Genomic DNA, 20409 nt, shown 5'->3' with positions numbered 1-20409 from the left:
TCCACACCTGACACAGGTAATCACATTGACTTCTCAGCATGGTGACATCAGGCCAAACGCATTCTCAAACAGAGGTTCTGTCTGAAGGGACTGTTTGACTTCCAGAACATACTGTTTGGAGGCCCTGATTGAAAAGGAGGTCAATGCTAGCCCAAATATCTCTCTACCCCCTGAGGTGGAATAATTGATGTATGGCAGCCCTTGAGGATGTAGAGTCAGCAGGGTGATGGATGGATATACGTATATTATTCACACGTACATCTGCTAATACACAGGTCCCAGTGCAAACACCAGGACTTAAGAATATTATGTGGATTTAGGACAATCCCTGAAGGACTCCAGTTCCATTAAAAATTTGTTTTGGCAGCCTGGGGCAGATCTATTCCAACTCCCACACGCTTCATGCATTTGAAAGGGGGAACCAAACCACTTTAAAAATAAATTTAATAAATTTTGTAATGTCAAGTCATTAACATCCTGTCTAGTCATTCAGTGTTCATATTTTCAAACAGTAATATTAAGCTGCAGAATTTTTTAACCCTTCTAATAATTGAATTATCATTTTTATTTCTGTGGTATTTTTTAATTGCTTTTTCTTGCCAAAAGAGAGGACTCACACCCCTCCAAATAGAGGGCAGTCTTCTGGGGTCCCCTTTTTCCAGGGCTTGTTCTTGTCATGAATTTACCAGTCACACTCAGAATGACTGAGTCTTGGCTCAGAGTGGTAGGGGACTGTTCACCTTGAAGACAGAGGTGAGCACAGCTTGAAAATTTGTTACATTGGTTGGGACTTATGCCCACAAGGGCTCCAATGTTGCTTTTACCAAAGTTCATTCATGTCCTCAAGAGACAACAAAGAAACACCAGGTGTCCCTCAGGTAGTGACAGCCAAAAGGGGACAGTTGAGGGGCTGAGGGGTGGGGAGAATTGCAGCCTCTTCAAGAATATGTGAGCCAGCCTGTCATATGTTAAGTATTCGAGGAAGATATGCACAAGTCCCCAAAAATGAACTCCCTACAACAGTCTACCTCACAAGTCATATGACAGGTTTGGGGTTTTTTTTTCTGACTAATATAAAGTTCTGAAGTTTTTATTATTTATTATTTATAACAGATAAATTGCTTCAAGATTCCAAAATCCCATGTAATAAGATGTAGACATTGCAACCTGTATCTGAGGTTCATAGGGAAAGACCCAGGTATGTACCCCAACTCTTGTGAATCCCTTGTTCATAATCAACGTCCTCTGTCCTGTGCATGGGCCTGTCTGTAAACTTTTCTTCACTGTCCGGTTTACTGTAGCCATGGATATCCAGTGCTTGCTAAAACAGCGCTTCTCTAGCAATCTAGTTAAAAGCAATCATTATGCCTAAGAAAAAATAATTTATAAATTAGTAAACTAACAATATTCAGAATAGTGAGGATTGTTGAGTATTAAGACCCAAGAGTCTTTAAACCAAGCAGGAAGAAAGTCCAGTTCTCATGTGCCTTAAACTTCCCTTTGAACTGAGAAGTCAGCACACATGAGTCTCCTAGACACAGAGAATGAAGCAAATGAGCACAGGAATGCAGTTTGACAGTCACATGTCCAGAGTGAGCCTCCCACTGTACTTAACCCCGTCCCCAACAAGCAATAACAAACTGCCCACATGCTATAAATTCCTGGCAGACCAGTATCCCCACCCGCCAAAGCAAAGGACCGGAGGCTGGAAATTGAGTATTTCAAATGACGCCAAAGAGGAGAAATGGTGTCGTTTCCCACTAAACACTCAGCTGCATCCTAAACTGGTGGGAGTTCAAGGGGGACAAGCAAATGGAACTTCAAAGCTCCTGTAAGGCCACAGCCTTGCTCCTGAGGCTGAAGGGGGTGGTAGGCAGCTGGGCTGAAGGCACCGCTCTGGCTTTTGAAGTTTGGCTGACTGAGTCCCATTAGCTGAGCGGCACAGCCCTAGGGCAGCTACTGGTCTCTGTGAAGCTCACCTTGCTCAGGCCATCATCGCAGCGGAGAAAGGGAGGCAGGAGAAGTGGGCATCAGGAGAAAACAAGCTCTGTGATCTCTTAACTTCAAGCAATAAAAAAAAAAAAATGAAGCAGAGATAGACGCAGGAGGGCACACAAAAGACAGCCGTATTCAGAGAAAACTATTAAGTGGTACGCTGGTTTCTGTTGTGAAAGAAATAAAATCCATGTGATCAGAAATAAAGTATAAAGATCTAGGTAGCGATGGCAAATGTGTGCATAGTTTTGCTGATCATTCTTTTAACCAGACACATGGCTAGTTAAATCCATTTTGTGTTTATGGAGAGTGGAGTAAGGACTCACTAAGAACAAATGGACTTTGGTGCTCCTCTGCCACCTTGTGGCTGCCAGCTCAAATTGCAGGTGCTAATATGAAAAGGAACAAAAGAGGTCAGGATGTGTCCTTTGAAAGTCCATCTGAAAGGCGATCCCACACACAAACATGGATCTGCCTCTGTTTTTATTACTTTCAGAGAAAGTTGTTCCTACAGTATGAGAGGTTTTTGATTACATGGGGTCCCCTGAGTTGCTGCTGCGAGCCAACTGGGAAAGGACAAGGAGATTCTCTGCCAGCGTTAGCCTGAATATTCCCAGAGCATCATTTGAAAGAGCAAGCAGAAAGAGGGAGGCAAGTTAAAGGCCATCATGACAAGATTTAATTCAAATAAACTGAGGCACCTCCTACACATGACCAAATCTTAAGGAGCTGTGAAAATGCACCCCAGATTTCCATATACTGATGGAAACATGTCTGAGGAAATGAGTTATTGAATGCACATCATGAACTTGAAAAGGTATATATTTTACAGTAAAAGGCTCCAATGCACACAGAACAGACTGCTTGCCCTGGTTAGTCGGGAGGGTGGAGATTTTTCTTTCCATTTTACGCTGCTTCATATTGTTTGACTTTTCCACTGAGTTTAATGTTCCTCTTTAAATAGACATTGAGGGATAGACAAAGGCTGTGCCATCTTTCCTCAGCCGACTCCACACTGTACTCTGTGAGCTGATGGTGTCACATTGCCTCAGTTCACACACACCTAGCACTGCCTAAAGGCCCAGGTCACACCATGCCCACACTCAGCATCTTATTGTGCCCTCACTGCACCCAAGTCTTGCCTACACTATGTTGAGTGAAGGGTAGAGCGCCATAGACTAGATCAGGACAGACAAATAGAGGTTGGCTGAAATTTCTGAGTGAGCCTCAAAAGCAGCTGTTGGCATGGGCCTCGGATCCGCCCCTTCAATCTATGCCTGTTCTCCTTTTCTACCTTGCTTCACCTCCCCGACTCTTCTCACGGCTTAAATGTTCTTCGTCTCTGAACTCGCCTGCAAACGCTCTGATCTCAAACTCCTTCCTTCTTATCTAAGATAGAGAGCCCACATGCTGCTCTTCCTGAAACAGGAACCCGGTGTGATTCTGTCAGGAGTAAGGACCCAGCCCTGGCTTCCCAGGTCTGCCTAAGCAAAGGCATTGACTGTTGAAATGTCTCTGTCCCTTTGGAAGAGACTTCTTAATGGTTTCCTTTAAAAATAGTTTCCATTCACAACACAGACAAGGGATTGACTCCTTTAATATGTAAAGAGCTCACATAAATCAAGAAGTTAAATAACAGTGACCCAGCAGAAGAACGGGCTATGATAATGAGCAAATGGTAAATGCAATTGACTCCCCCAAACATGAAGAGGAAGTCAACGCCACCTAAAATGCCAGAAGTATCATGGGCATCCCCTGCTAACAACCACAGGGACAAAGCTAAGCAGTGTGCCAACAAGCTTCAACAGCAGGACTGCAGTGGGTGTGCTCAGGTCCTGAACACGAATGGCATCATCGCCACCAAACGCACTTTAGTAGCAGATGAAAGATTTGACTGTGCATAGCCTTTTAGCCAGAAATTACCCACGTAAGGACATACTCATACAAAACAAGATGATTAATTTCCAAGCACTTGCACAGAAGCATCGTTTGAGATAGAAAGAGACTGCACATAACCTAAATGCCTGGCATAAAGGATTGGATAAAATAAACCAAGCATGCTCATCAAGGAAACACTGTAAAGCCGCACACAGGGATAAGGTTGCACTGTAGCTGCTGCTTTGACCTGTTGCTAACACAGAATGGGGACAAAGCAAAGCCCGTGTGTAGCTGTTTTCAAATACTAGGACTAACTCTGAAATGATAGAAGGCAGGAGAGAAGAGCTGGTATCTGGGAGAACATGCGTGAGGCACTCTCCGTAGATTGAACCAGTCCACTGTCAGTCACTCTATGAAGTCTCTGTCTTGTTTACACACAGCCGGTCAAAAAGCACATTTTTTTTTAAATATGATAGCCGTTAGTCTGGGCTAGAACATCAAATTCTACACTCAAGCCCATTTTCCATTACAGTCACTCAGTTGACCTCACTCAGCTCATCGGAGCCAGACGGGCCATACCCCCATGGGGTTTGTGACTGATTCCTCTCTCTCTCCTGTTCTGAAACACAGGTAAACCTTCAGTGCCCCCAGAGAAGAGTTTGGCAATTTAAAATGCCATTTAGTCTCCTTCCGGCCCAGCACCCACCTGCAAGACTCAAGCTGGGCCTCAGCCACACCGGCTGGGCTAGCCTTCCCTCCCTCACCCTCGCTATGAAATCCTGGCCTATGCTCTCTGCTCTCATTTTAGCCAGCAGAATGATAGGTGCCCTTTGAGGGCTGCATCCAATTATGTCTAGGAAAACAATAAATCTTTTCACTGAACTCCTTCATTTATCCTATCAAAATCTACTGGCCAGGGCTATATCATATAACCTATGGTTGCCTCTGTTCAATTGAAAGCCCCCAAGAGAAGCCAACTTCATTCACCATACACTAGCACCTAAGGAACCACCGGACACTCCTGGGTGCCTGATATGTGTGAACTTGAATACTGGATCCATGGTCATCATTTTGTTACACTGCTCCCATACATCAAATTGAATTAAGAATATTGCTTCTTAAGACAAGCCATCTGCTCTTCCAGTCCTCAGGAGACAGAGGCAGGAGGTCGCAAGTTGGTGGCCAGCCTGAGCTACACAGTGAGTTCCCTGACATCCTGGGCTACAGAGTAAGATAGATCTAACAACAAATGGAAAAACTCCCAGACAGACCCTATTCCTCAAAGTGGGTCACCTGCCTCAGCCTTAATACAAGAAGTAATTACTCTTACTGCAACTTGATATGCCGTGTTTTGTTGATGCCCATGGGAGGCCTGCCCCTTTCTGAACAGGTTGAGGGAGAGGGAAGGGGTAGAAATAGGAGGAGAGGAGGGAGGGGGAACTATGGTCCCGATGTAAAATCAATAAATTTTTAAAAACTGCCCGTTCACATAAACTTTGTTTGTTTTCCTGGTACTGATGCCTATGATATGGTCCTCATTTGGCGGTAGGCTTGCATGACAAGGACTCTGGGGATGAGAGTTGTCATTCCAGAGGCGCATGGGATACAGTGGCTCTAGCCAGCGTGGCCTCTCTGCTGCCTTGCTCCTGCACACTGTGCTCTGAAGACACTGAACATTTCCTTAGAGGAAACCCATCCACGCACTTGCAGTGGCTGGTTACTAAGCACACACTGCCAGAGCCCTGCCCCGGCGTGTGACTGCTATTCACAATGTTTGTGCTTCTACCCACATAGACATACTATGGAAAACTGTGGAAACAGCTCAGACGCTCATCAGTGACTTACTGAGCCCAGTGTGGTCCATGCACATGTGGAATATTATTACCAACAAAACAGAACAGTTGACAGACGTAAATGACGCTGTCTCTAACAAGAGATAGGCTGAATCAGAGCCTGGGACCGTGCCCCCGCAGAGTACCCGCTGGTTGGTCTCATTCATGTGACATTCGAGAAAGTACTAATTCCATAGTGACATAAAGGAGATCAGCACCTGCTTGGGAATGCAGAGGAGGCTGAGGAGGAGGGCTGGACGAAGGAATTACAAAATGTCATGAGGAAGTGTGGGGTGATGTATGTGCTCACCATCATGGTTTTGGTGGAGTGTGTATATCTTTCAGATTGTCAAAGCTCCTCAACTTTCATGCTCTAAAATATGCAATCTGTCTCAGGCCAAACACTTCAATAAAGCTGTTTTGAAGAAGATAGGAAGGGAAGAGAAGAGAAAGAAAAGGGACGCCGTTATACAACATTACTTCTAAAACTGGTTTCAAAGAAGGAGAGTGGCCAATACTCATAACACACCACCCCCAAATGACATTTTCCTGAAAATGCCAGTTTCTAAAAAGATGGGAATTGTATTTTTGAAGAAGCAGCCAGGTTGCAAGCAGATGATTAATTATCATGGAAAATCGCTGATGTACCATGACAATTTCACACTGTTTCCTACAGCTAAAATAAAGTTCCTATGTCTCTCTCAGAAAGGCATTGCAAAGCTTTAATTGATTTGTGTTGGTAAAAAAATAATAAAAAATAATAAAAAAAAACCTTGGCTACCGTCATGGAAAAATAATTGAATTAAATATCAAGATATAAATGTACAACTATTATTTTGGTATTTGTTTTTCTTTACAGTAAATTTTGGAAGATGCCAGCTATTCCAATGTATTACACCAGAGGAGAACATCACTCTTGGGTCTCACATTCATGCAGACTAATGACTGAATCATAGAATCTAGAAAAATGGTTTAACAAATGTGTCTGTTGACCTCTAATACTAAGTAATATTGCAAAACCCATTTGCTTACTCACTGGGAGACAGTAATGGTTTGTGTAGGCTGAGCTAAATATGAATCTCGAGGCTCACTTGTATAGTTTTTATAGGAAGGTAGCTTTTGCCTCCTTTTGAGACTAAGAATATTGATTTAGCATGATGATAATGTAATAAGATATAGACAACACCTAGGATAGGAAGATAATGTGGACAGACAGAAACCAAGTCTTGTCCTAGGTTGTGACCTAGTAAACAGTCCAGTGACTCTCAGAGACTTCTGTCTTGTGCACAGAAGGCTAACGTGGCTATCACATGCGTTATTCATAGCATCAGAAGTAATATCCGGGACTGTGACTTCACAGTGAACTGGCCTGCAAACCATAATTTCTCACCATTTAAAAGCAGAGATAGCCAGGTGGTGGTGGTGCATGCCTTTAATCCCAGCACTCGGGAGGCAGAGCCAGGTGGATCTCTGTGAGTTCGAGGCCAGCCTCGTCTACCAAGTGAGTCCCAGGAAAGGCGCAAAGCTACACAGAGAAACCCTGTCTCAAAAAAAAAGCAGAGATACAGAGATAACCAAACTGTCCCTATATCACATCTATTCCAGCCAGAATGGTCAGAAAAAGAACCCCCCCCAAAAAATCCTCTGACAAAAACAGACCACTCTCCAAGAGAGATATCTCAAGAAGGGCCCTTTGATGATCCACAGCAAATGGGAATTGACCCCCATGTTTGGGATGAGAACATAGTCTTGAGGCAGGTATGGATGACTGAGCTTCATTATAGTCACTTCTAAAAAGGTCTGCAATTGTGAAGGCTGCGTAGGGTAAGGAGTAGACATAGGCGGCAATTTAAATGGAATGATCACATTAAAATTTTACTTCTTCCACAGACTTAGCAACATTTTACATTAACACTAGATATATGAAGTTGGTGGCACCTACATAAGACAGAGTGGTACCCATTATTCCCTCATGAAGTTTTGGGCTAGAATGAGGTGAAGTCAGCCCGAGGATGTCAGGCAAGAATTCCTGTAACAGAACTGAGACAGGGATACAAAGGAGCACATCACTCAGCGAGGAAGGGGTCCTCAGCCTGCAGGTGCTGTGCTTGCCTTTCGGTAGGTCACCCACAGTTAAGGTGGCACCCTTCTGCCCTTGTGCCCTCGGGAACCTCAGCAGCTGAATGTGTGTTTTCCATAAAATATTAAATCAAGAAAATTAAGACAGCACACTTGATGTGAAATAAAGTTCATATAGTCCTGTTTAAACACAGATTAGAATTTCTGTCAGAACAATGCCAGTGAAAAGTTGACATTCTAATTAATATAATTTACATCATAAAGCACTGAATATCTTTATCTTGCTATTATGAAATGCCCTCTAAAAAATGGAAACCGTATTCCACAGGGAATGGAATGCTAAGGGCAGTATTTCAAAACCTACATACAAGAGAGTCACTTAGGGCCATGGGCATTGCTGCACCCCATCAGACCACACCCCTCGATCATCCACAAGACTACCCGCACGCAGCAACTGGATGCTGTGACCATTTTCACTGTGATTTAATAAACCGAGCTGCAAGCACAACACTAAGTCAACTAGAGTTCTTCCTTTCCTGCCTCTCTTTTGTCCTTCTCTGGCCTCTCCTATGCTTGGGACCCTATGTGGCGCTCACTTAATCCAAATTCTAAGCGTGTCAAAGGGGCAGAAATCAGTCCCACAGTTGGGTACCCAAGGATCCGTGTTCATTGCCTTTGTCAATTTTTGTCTGTCGGTGAAAGGAATAAAGATGAGCTCCTTAAAGCTCGAGTTTTCGTTTCCTGTGACAACGTGCTTTTTCGTCATGCTTTATCAGACTCCACTCCGTGGTTCCCACCCCTTCATAATTGATATCGGCCATTTGAAGCATTTGGTACAAATCTCCTGAGGTTCATCAACTGTGCCCTGGTCTATAACTCCTGCTTTGAACAGACCCAAAGCATAATCAACCAAATGTTTTCCATGACTACTCCCTGGTTTTCCCTAAGACAGGGGCCGGTATAATGACAGTTGTATTAATTATCTGCTGAAAAATCCACGTAGCAGCAGAAATGATGGAGATCATCATTTTAAATATTTTATTAAAATAGCCAAGTGTAGAACAGATTAAATAGACCTTCTTGATAATGAGAGGCTCATTAATTTTACAAGAATTCTAGAACGCTTCAGGATGATCATCAAATTTTTCTCTTGTATTCATTTATTTCTTTCAAGAAGAGAGAAATCTTCAATCATCACAGGTCTAATAAGATTTTCTGAGGTATTTTAAAATAGCGGCCTTTCTGGAAAAAGCTTTGAAAGCATCAGTTTGAAATATGGAGGCCTTGGGTGTCATACCACTGCTTGAAATGCATGCAAGTGTTCAGCGTGTGGGTCAACCCCACTGAAGTCTGGCTTCGCTAGCATCTAAAGACTTTTGATGACTAAAGTTGCTATCGGACCTAAACAAGTCAGCATCACGTTGAAATCCTGGACAGAAACGGCAATACACAACACGATCCTGCCTACCAAGTGTGTCTCCAGGTAGAGCCGAAGGCTGTCGGTCTCAGCTTTCGGAGGGGTCCAGTTCTCCGTGGTCTCCATGGCTTCGTTCAGCCACTGAATGAATTCATCCAGCTTGTTCACAAACCCCTGTGAGAGACGAGAAACAGGAAGAACACAAGGGGAAATTAGTAGATTGTTTTTAACGTCAATCTTAAAAATTCCAGACTTTGCCTCAAATTACGGTAACACCATACTGCTCTTTTTCTGCCATGACATTTCCAGAAATCCTTCCAGACAGGAAACAAACTCTCCTCCTGGTTTTTATCTAGGAACGCTTTCCTAGAGAATATGATTAGACCATGGACTGCACTGTGGAAAGGACCTCAAAATATGTCTAGGGCATGACAAGCATCTCCCTGCCCACCTCCAAATCTCCCACTGGCTTGGGGTGGCATTTGTGTAAAGAGGACCATGTCCATTCGGAGCGCATGGAGCTGAGCTCCTCTAGCTGAACTAGGAAGGGTAGTTTAAATTTAAACAGTGTCTAAAGATACCCGATGAGTCTCACCCACAGCTCAAGTGTCTGTGGCTGAGCCCGGGGACCCCGGAGGAGAGAAGGACAGAAGAGGGGCGCCACGGACCAAACGTAGACACCTGACTGCCTGAGAACGTCTGGACCGAAAGAAATATCCTTGCCCGGGAAGCACAAATCACAATAATCTTGCGATTTTTCAAATAGTGGTTATAAAATTTTATTGACCATTTAAAAGAACACATCTGTAGAGACAGAAAATATTTTTGAAAAAGTGAAAAAATCCAGCTATAAAGGGAGCCTGGCGCCGGCTTTCCATACCTGGGGCAACAGCGCCACCTGGAGGTCACATGAAGCAAGGGCCGGTTTCCATTACGCTGTTCCCTTTACACTAATCAGGCCTTTTTTTTTTTTTTTTTTCTTTTTTTTTTTTCTTTTAACCTTTGACTAATTTTGGTCGATATTTTAATACCTTACTGAAGCTATCCTAAGACAAAGGTAATACCAATATGTAGAAATTCATTTTCTTTGTCATGCTTCTCAGAAGATGAGTTTTATTATTTAGTATATCCTAGATAATTTTTTTTAAGATTCATAACCCTTAATTTGAGCAATTTGCCCCTAGTGAAGTATTAGAAAAAGGAAAACGAGATAGGAGGCTAGAAAAGAGAAAAGCAGATCTATTAAAGCCCAGAGACTCATTCCTGTTGAGAAGGGGAGAGATCAGAAATGTCGCAGAGGCCCACAGACTCTCGCTAGAGTGCTGAGCCCATGTGTTCCCGTGCTCAGAATCGCCACCCCAGGCTTCCCTACCAGGCTCTCAGTACTTTACAAACTCACACCTGACATGTTTCCCACAGATGTGCACGGCAGAGTCTGGTGGAACTCACGCCATCACAAGGTGCTCCCACAGTGGAGTGTTTGTGGAAAAATGGAGAGCTTATGGTGAGCACATAAACAAGCTTTATCTATCACCCACAGGAGAGTGTAAATGACTAAAAATGGAGATGGAAATCATAGGTTTAGTATGCGTATCAACTACCACTTACTGTTAGGTTTGACTTGAGTTGTTGTATGTAAATTGGTCTGTGGATAAAGTCAGGAAGCAAAGGATTTGGAAACAACTAGTTGAATCCAAAAGACAAATAGGTAAGCCTGTTATTTTAAATATAATCTCTACTAAATGATTAATTGATGCCCAAACAACAATAAAAACATATGAGAAGGCCCAAGCCCCTCACAGAGGCTGGTCATAGTCCGAGAGTTTTAAACCACGTGTGTCAGATTTCCTCACAGAGACACTGTGCACGGTGAGCTGAGATTTCCGAACGCAGGTTAGCAGTGCAGGGCCCTGGGAAATCTTCCTGGATGGTGTCTCTGTGTAACCCAGCCAGTCAGCAAAAACAGGGCTGGAATCAAAGAAATGGGGTCTTTTCTCTGAAAATGTCTTCTGGATTGCAGCCCATCCTCACCAGTCTCCATCTGCTGCACATTCTCCTCCCTCTCTCTTGGCAATGCCAAGTTTCCTCCATCAAAACAGAAATGTGACAAGTCTGTGTTCCTATTCGCAACAAAACCTAGGTTCTACTTTCTCTTAGGGAAATCAGAGCTTTCTGTGGCTTTTGTGTGTAGCTTTAGGATATGAATGTAAATGGCATAACGGAAATCTGGTTTCACTGGAGTCCGTTCAGTTCTTGAGGGTTTATCTCCTGGCTTTTCCCACTGTTTCAGAACCTCTGTGTACTATGCCGGGTGGGGCGCTCTACGCACAAGGATACTGTGTACAATCCCCATCACAGAACATGCCCTTCCTTAGAAAGACCAAGAAGGTACCACTCACAGGTGCATTCACACGTAGATGCATGCACAGCCAATGCTCGCTTTTGGAGGATCTGCTGACATCTTTGTGGCGTGGATAAAGGAAAATGGAGACCAACATGAAGAGCGACATGCTGAAATGGGGTAAATCTAGAAACTACATCTGTTTTGAAGTACAGCTCAAATTACAGTACAATGAAGACGGATCCTTCCCTTCAATATTACTAACATCCTACAATGTATAAGCACACTGTGAGACATAAATGAACACTAAAAGATAAAGCAGACAGCTGGGCGTGGTGGAGCACGCTTTTAATCCCAGCACTCAGATGGCAGAGGCAGGTGGATCTCTGGGTTTGAGGGCAGCCTGGTCTACAAAGAGAGTTCCAGGTCAGTCTTGAAAAATATATATACCAGCAGAATAGAAAGCATGTCTGAACTCTGATAGGATTTTATAAGAAAAAAAGGCGTTTGTTATAAATAGTGAGAAACTTACTCGGTTATACACAGAACTCATGTATGGACCCAAACTTGTTCCTCCCTGTGTTTAGTATGGCCATGCATGGCTGTGTTCTCTAGTGTTCTGAGAGCAGATTCACCTGGGGCGTCCAAGCTAGCTACAGAAGTCAGGTGTCCTCCTGCCCAGCCAGCACTGGCCTGCACTGCGTGGAGAGCACACCTTATTCACATCTGGCTCACTGGAGTCCTCCAGGTTCAAAGTTCAACCAGTGCCTCAGTCATTCCCAGCCCCGTTTTTCTTATTGGCCCTTCGTGTCTCTTCTGCCTGGCATCTAGATACACACGGAGAGTGACCAGAGCCTCGGGCACCGGTGGCCCGGCCCTTCCTGCCTCAGCTGCTGCCGTCCACACTGGCTCCTTCCCACACTCGCATCTGATACAATCTGAGAAATCTCAATGGGGCCAACACAGGATTCAGAACCCAGAAGAAAACTTGGCAGCTGAGCCTGGAAGGGAAGAACCCTGGGCTCAGCCCTGTTATCACTGGTCAGCAGGACACCTCCACGCCAGATCATGTATATTTTCAAAGTTCTGTCCTGAGATGTTCTTTTATTTGCTTTGTTTATGCTAAACTTACTTTTAAATTTTCTAAAGCATCTGTTTCTTTAATTACTAAGAAATAAAATGAGATCTCACACTTACCAGTAACAATAATAATAATGTTTGCTAGAGTCGGCAATGACAGACATTTACAGGCTACAAATTCTCCTCATTTCTTGTATTTCCTTCCTCTCCTCCTATAGATAACTTCTCCTCACTAACATAAACTGTCAGGCTGACTACTCATCCCACAGGCGAAGATACCAGTACCCACAGTAAAGAGGCCGGCCTTTCAAACACTGGATAAGAGGCCAGGACATGGCCGTGCACAGGGAGAGAAGACATGGCCCTGACTTAGGGATTCATAGTCATAGGGTTTTTTTCTTTTTTTTTTTAAGTTTCTATTACTTTTAAATCAAAATTGAAAGCCATTTCTCCAAAGGGCAGGGAGATCATGCAGCAGGAAGTCCAGCTCTGGGAGGAGGTAGTGACTGAGGCCACTTTATCAACGAGGAAATATGTCTATGAGTGATTTGTCCAGAGCCAGGGGCATGACTTGAACCCACATCTTACTCCGAAGTCTGTTCCTTCCAGGGTACCACACTGCCCAAAGGAGGGAGGCCTCCAGAGACACGTGGTAACCAGCTGACGAGTGCCCCTCAACTCCACACACTGAGGTAAGCTCCATGGCTCCTCAGTCTTTCTCCTTCCACACTGATTTATTTTCTGCCCCCCTCTTTGAAAGGAGCTCAACAGGAGGATCACTACAGATTCCCCTCCTAACACACTGAGGGGAACGTCAAAGGAAGTTCAATGCCTGAACAAGACCATTCCACCTGTGCCTTACTATAGGTGAGTGACTCAGTTTACCCCCTGAGGGAGTGGTTTATCAGATGGCAGTGGGCCACTTCCCAAATGGCCAGTTTCCCTGTGGTGCCTGTCATTTGGATGTGTACTACACACACCTGAATTCGATCTCCTGGCATAGAACTCAGACCCAGGCTAGACTAAATCAGCTGCTTTCGGACAGGGCTACCCTGAAGAGCCTTGCAAGTGTCAACTACTTAACTGTATGGAGAAAAATGGCAACTTCTGTTGGTGAGCATTTTAAATCTTTAAAACCTAATTGTCACTCTCTCAGAATTCCACAGATAAGGGCTCAGTGAATTCATCCAGATGATTCTAGCTGAAATAATAAACAGCCCTCACTGCGGGCCGGGACCTGTCGTAAGCATTTTATATAAAATAAACCACTTGGGACCTGGGATGACTACATGAGGTAGTGACCACTGTCGTTCTCAGGGTACAGATGAGACCAGTAAGGGCAGAAGGTAAGGACAACTATCCACTGCCCTGGAACCAGAAGGGGAGTGACTCGGTACCCAGCTACAGAGTCCCACTGGTGCCATACAATAGCATGGAAGATGGGCTGATTTAATGGTAGTCTTTCTTCACAGAAACTGAAAGTTAGAAATAAATAAAGATTATGTAGGGGAAACAGAGATGGTATATTAAAAGAGAGAGAGAAATACAGAGACAGAGGTGGAGAGAGAGAGAGAGACAGAGACAGAGAGACAGAGAGAGAAAGAGAATACTCATCATGAGCCAATGTGGACATTAAGTGGTGGAACCAAATGGAACTGAATTTGGTTCCAAGAGTTACTACATGAGTTACTTCCCACCTTTGAACATCAGTCCCATCACCTGCAAAATACAGGTGATAATATTCATTTTTGAGATTACATGATAATTATCAGAGAAGGTGCATTAAAGGGCCACTCATACCTCAACAAGACATCTATCTCAACCTGCACTGGCACTGCCAAGGCTCATGCAATATCGCAGAAGAGGAGGCTTGAAAGAATGAGCAGGATGTTGGGAGAGGGGGTAATTGTGAGATACAAACTTCTGGACTTTACATGTCACCCTTAGGAACTCACAGTTGCTATGATGATAGAAAGGTCCCTGGAACATAATGGCCAGCCAACTAAGACAAGTGGTAAGCTCCGAGCTAAGTGAGAGACGCTGTCTCAAAGAGTAAGATGGGAGTACTCTATGCAGATATCTCTGGCCTCTACATGTACATGCACACCAATTTACCCATTTCTCTATGCAAACATATAGAACACGCACACACATGCATGAATGCTATGTCTCAACCTACAAAACTTCAATATAATTATTGATACTGATAACAAGCATCAAAAGCTCATCCTTTGAAAGTAAAATGTTGATACCTAAACAGGTAAAATAGTTCTCCCTGTCTCTGTACACACACACACACACACACACACACACACACACACACACACACACGATTGCTCAGTAAGTGTACAGCACTGTGCTAGGTTCTGCTGAGAAAAGGGATAGAAAAGTCCCCACACAGCCACAGCCTGACGGGGTAGCAACTGCTCTGGGTACTCAGAGAGACAGCCATGGTCCTGTGCCCAACATCTGTGAGCCATTAAAGAGAGAGCAGCCAGGAAACCTGCAGGTTGGCGAGGATGCCACTAACAAATGTTTCTATTAATAGCCAAACATTTCATAATAAAATCTGACAACTTTGGGGTGGCTAGGAGAAAGCCATATTCTTGGGAACAAATCTTTAGCAGTGGGGCCACCAACAAGTAACAGTCATGGGACATCACAGTCCCCCCACAGTACAGCTTTATTTTGGCTCTTAAGCCAGCAAATTAGAAAACCACTTCGAAGTAAAATTATGCACTGATTTATGTGAACATCCTCCAGTGTGTAGATTCACATATTTCTGAATATAATTCTTACACAGAATTCTTCTCTGAAATGTCTATTTTAGGTTTTTGTACAATCACACTCCAAATGCAGCCCCTCTCTTCCCAACCATGTATCTACACACTTCTGTGTCAGCACATGCAAAGGTCCGAGGTAAAGTCCTAGGAATTAAAAATAGTTCTCTTGGGACTCTGCCCCTTCCCTCATCTACCCCTTCCTGTTCACAAAGCCCAGAACAGGAGAGAAGAGAGCAAAGACCGAAGAGAGATGCGGTTTCAGCCAGTGGGAACTTAATGCCTCAGGAAACATTAGCTTCCTATCTAGAGGTTCATGAGTAGCTTTAGAATATAAAAGCATTCCAGTGCACCTGTCCCTGAAGGAAAGGGCAAAACCATAGGCTGAAAACAAACAAACAAAAAATCACAAAATAGCATTATCTAAATCTCACCAGCTAGAGGAGGTCCATTCTGAGCTCAGAGTTAACAAGAGGGAAACTGAGTTGAAAATCTGTAGACCTTCCTGTCCTATTGACAGTGATCTCAAAGGGAAGAGCCCAGAAAGATATCTGGCTTACAGTGGGGAAGGATTCCTTTAAAGAATTGGAGACTCTGACCTCAGTCACTTCCTATTCATTTAGACAAATTATCAAAGATTCTAGGAGCAAGACTGGAATGTATAGCATGAAATTTTAATTTAAAAGGCTTAAAATATTCAGAATAAACTGAAAATGGTAATAAACTATTGGTAATTAATATATATTAACTGAGCATTTATTTGTCAAGCCTTATTTTAATTCTCACAAGAACCCCCAGAAGATTCCCACACATTCTGCTTCATAAGGAGGAAGCTGAGACATGGCCGGACTCAAACACTTAATAACTGTGAGAAGTGGAGCTGGGCATGCTCCCAGGTAACCTCGCCATGCCCTAAGATTTGCAGGTTTCCTCTAAGTAGGACTCTATCTTGAGCACCCCCAAACCTACAGGGAAACTTGAACAGCTTAGTTGATCTTCATTTGCCTCTAAATATCTGATACATTCATACCTTTGAATTTAGAACATTAACAATTAACATGTTTTTTTCTAAAGATTTACTTATTTTCACTGTACTTGTATAGGTGTTTTGCCTGCGTGTAGCACCCAAGGAAGCCAGAAGAAGACCGTGGGTCCCTTGAAACTGGAGCTACAAATAGCTGTGAGCTGCTGTGTGGGAACAGGGACTCAAACCTGGGTCCTCTGGAAAAGCAGCCAGTGCTCTTAATCACTGATCCCTCTCTCTCTAGCCCCTTTAAGTGGTCTAACTGTAGGTTTTTCAATAAGCAGAGGCATGACTTTAAATGCTTAACATTCCAGTTCTACATCCCAACTATTTTAATAATTGCCAACTGTTTTGAATCCTTGACAGATTTCCCAATGCACCGATAAAAACACTAGGGCATGGAAGTGTTATGCATTTCTCTTAAAGTCATAAAACTATGGAATGATTATTTAGGAATCTTCTTCCAGATTTGGACCACTACACCACACTCTAGATTGAGATTTGCCCTCGTGGTTGCCTAGAGAGAAAAAAAGGGTATTAATACCCTCTGCTACTGGCTCTTACTCCACGACTCTGCACCAGCTTGGCCCTGGCCATGCCACTCAGCCACTCCTGTGCCCGCTTGGATTTTAGGGCTTTCTTCCTCTTCTAAGTTCTCTTTTCTCCTTCTTCTCCCAGCCCTTCTCTTGTCTTATGCTTCCTTCCTCTGCTGGGGAAACTTGGCTGTTCAGTCTAATGACCCATGGGATGGAGTGGGTTGGCCCAATGGGCATGGTCTTGTCTGAGGATACAGGGCGCTTTAATAATCATGGGGGGGGGGAGGGGCCATGTGGCCTCTTGGATGTGGAAGGCTTCCTGACCTGGTCCAGGCCTTTGTCCATCCCTCCCTGGTGGACAAGAGACAGCAGGCCCGCTTCATTCTGTATTCGTGAATGTGTTATATCCATTTAATCCTTTAGCAAGTAAGTCCTGATCCAAGACCCCTGTGGACTCCCACTTTATTCCTCTGTCCTTTTTTCTCTTCTTCTCCCTTTCTCTCCTCTTTCCTTTCTGGTGTCTCTTATCCACAGCTCAAATTCTCCCCCATCCATTTTGTTAGGGGGAACTAATCATCTTCAGTAAGCAATATTTTCTTCCATTCCCATAAAGTTTTCAAACAACAAGAGGCCGCTCCTTGACACTGAAGTGTGGAGCAGAATGTGTTCCTATAATCCTCTGGGGATTTGCCTCAAATGCTTTCCTGATTCAGACCTGACAAATCAAATGCCTTCTACAAGAACGCATGTGGACTAATGGAGTGTTCGCAGAGTATGACAACTTCTCAAAAGATTACAGGTGATTGTTGAGTTGTTACCTAGTCTAAACTTTCTCTAGGAAACACGCACTTCTTTCATAACAACAAGGCTCTCGTTCTTAGAAAAAAGATCAAAATCCCACGTGCAGTGAATATCATGTGAACAAGAAAATGTAACAACTGCCGGAGAACTTCAGGGCGGCCAATCAGCAGAAGACACCACTCGGTGAGTACTTGATTACAGACGAGCCAAGAGACAGAAAGCACACAGGCAGTCTTCAAGCACCCCTTGGAGTCTGCCTGCTTCAAAAACACCCCAATTTCAAGTGAGGGAAATGAGGTTCAAAAAGTTACACACTGGACCACAGTGCACGGTCAGTGGATGAGCACCACATCCTCAAGTATCAAAGCACAACTGCTCATTTTCAAGTTTTCATAGGCAACCTTTGGACAAGAGTCCTGGAGTCCAAAGTAAAAAGACAAGGGCTTCGAGAATAATACAGTTTCCAATGCTGCTGGTTAAACTTGTGTATATATTCTCTGCTTCGGGTCACACTAGGCCAGCTGAATTAAATATTAAATTACCTTTTTTTTTTTTTGTTAAACTCCACAAATATGTACATATGTATATTAAGTCATTTTTAAACATGTTATTTATTAAGAATTTACAGTGAATCAGAAATTGTACCAGGCTCTAGGATTCACAGACCAGGGATCCACACTCTGAAACAGCTCAGAGGGCAGGGCATTGGGATGCTAACTTGTGTGATCGGGTACATCAAACCTTTGAACTAAAAAATTCCTTATAAATGACTGGAAAACTGAGTGAACGTAGAAAATACAATGCTAAGTATCCTAAGTTTGCTTTCTGTTGCTGTGATAAAAACACTGACCAGAACTAACTGGGATAGAGACAGCTCATTTGGCTGACAGATTACAGTCTGTCACTGAGGGAAGTCAAGGCAGGAACTAGAGGAGGGACAAAGGACACTGTTTCCTAGCTCGCTTCCTCTGGCTCACCAAGCTACTTCTTAGTAGTTTACCTGCTGAGGGATAGCTCCGCCCACAGTGGACTGTGTCTTCCTACATCAATTAACATTTAATAAAATGCCCCCACAGATAGGGCCATACAACAATTTAATGGCAACTCCTCAACTGAGGGTCCCTCTTCCTGGATGACCCAAGTATGGGACAACTTGACAAAAACTAGCCAGCCCAATGAACATGGACAGAATACGCTAGTTTATAGAGAATGCCAGAGGGTGGAGTGGACCAGACCGTTTGCTAACAGCAGAGGATAAAGATGCTAGAGTCCGAGATAACCGCCAACTTTCTAATTAGGTTGGAGGTACCATTCCTTGAAAGAAGGAAGAGGAAGTTCAGAAGAGGGTTGTAGGAAGACTGGGAACACGCGAAGTTCATAAGAAGATCGGAAACATGTTAGTGATCCTGACTTTCCTTTCTGGACTGACTCACTCACTCACAAGGTCTAGCAAAGAAGACAGTTTGTGAGCTTGGAACTCTGCAGGAGGATCTAGTCCACGACAGCGACATGCAAGTGGTGCTGGAAACTATCGCATAGATGAGATGACCCAGGAGCAGGCTGTAAACAGAAGACCCACTGTGTGCTCTGCACTGTGATGCCCAAAACTGCCGTACACTCGAGTTTCTACACACCAGCTCCTTGGGCTTTGTCTCAGTGGTTCTGGTTGTACCTGAACATTGACAGTGAAATTTCTCTTTATAAACTAAACTCGCAGAAGAGAAACCTCTTGAAAGTCCCTCAAGGTCTTAAAAATAAAGACCCAGCAGCTGTGTGGCACCACACGTAGGTTAGTGAGATCTTAGGGGAAGGGGAGGACTTGAGATGTGGTGGAAACAAGAGACAGGACGCTCTAACAGGAAGCACTCCTGGACCGGGAGAGACAGGCTCTGGCTGTGAAATGAGGGTACCAAACTGAGTAGCATTCATTCCTCCTGACTTCACACTGTAGTCTGGATGGCTCACCCTCCTTCTTACTTATAGTTTGACTTGATGGGGAACCGATCTTTGGTGTCTTCCACACAGTCTCTCAAGGTCTTGCAGTTTATTTCCTGTATCTGTCCTTCAAGATCAACCTTAAATGTTCCTCTCCCAAGTTTATTGCTATTTTTCCAGAATCTTTTCTTCATCTTCCCATCTTGATCCATGGGGAGTTTGATGGACAATTATAAACCTATTGGAGGCCTTTCCCCTTTCTGTACATAAAATAGTATAATCACCCTCCTTCTGGTTACATTTACTGTGGGAATTATTTATAAGCATGTAATTATAAATATGTTATAAATATTCATATTTACAAATAAATAAGTACATATTATTTATAAGGATGCTGTGTGGCAATATTATAAACTAGAATGCTGTTTATATTTGTGTGAACACATAGTCATTGCATAAATTTATCTACATAAACTTCCTAAGATGACAGAGAAGTGCATTAGCTAAAATTATTGGACCAATTAGGAGAAAATCAGCTCTAATACAATATAAACATCATCTGTCATGGCACGAAGCCCAGAGTCTCACAAAGAAGAGGTACAGGAAACTGGGGTATCCACTAAGGGTCCCAAGATATGGGAGGGATAGGCTTGAACAATGTGGGTGGGGATTGTGGAGAAAGCTGACTTCAACGTGACCTTGGGGACTCAC

General features: G+C 43.6%; 1 protein-coding gene across 2 annotated transcripts in view; it reads right to left on the bottom strand.

The window, feature by feature from the left end:
* Akap6 (A-kinase anchoring protein 6) overlaps positions 1 to 20409 on the bottom strand; it is a 432518-nt gene that overhangs the window by 214045 nt on the left and 198064 nt on the right. For both annotated transcript variants that reach the window (XM_036205359.1, XM_036205360.1), the window contains exon 5: positions 9253 to 9375. In XM_036205359.1, coding sequence (XP_036061252.1) covers positions 9253 to 9375 — 123 coding nt within the window. The remainder of the gene's footprint in view (positions 1 to 9252; positions 9376 to 20409) is intronic.

The sequence above is a fragment of the Onychomys torridus genome, chromosome 14 (assembly GCF_903995425.1).
Source record: "Onychomys torridus chromosome 14, mOncTor1.1, whole genome shotgun sequence".
NCBI lineage: Eukaryota > Metazoa > Chordata > Mammalia > Rodentia > Cricetidae > Onychomys > Onychomys torridus.
Note: the sequence above shows the minus strand (reverse complement) of the source record. Positions and strands in the feature narration are given on the sequence as shown.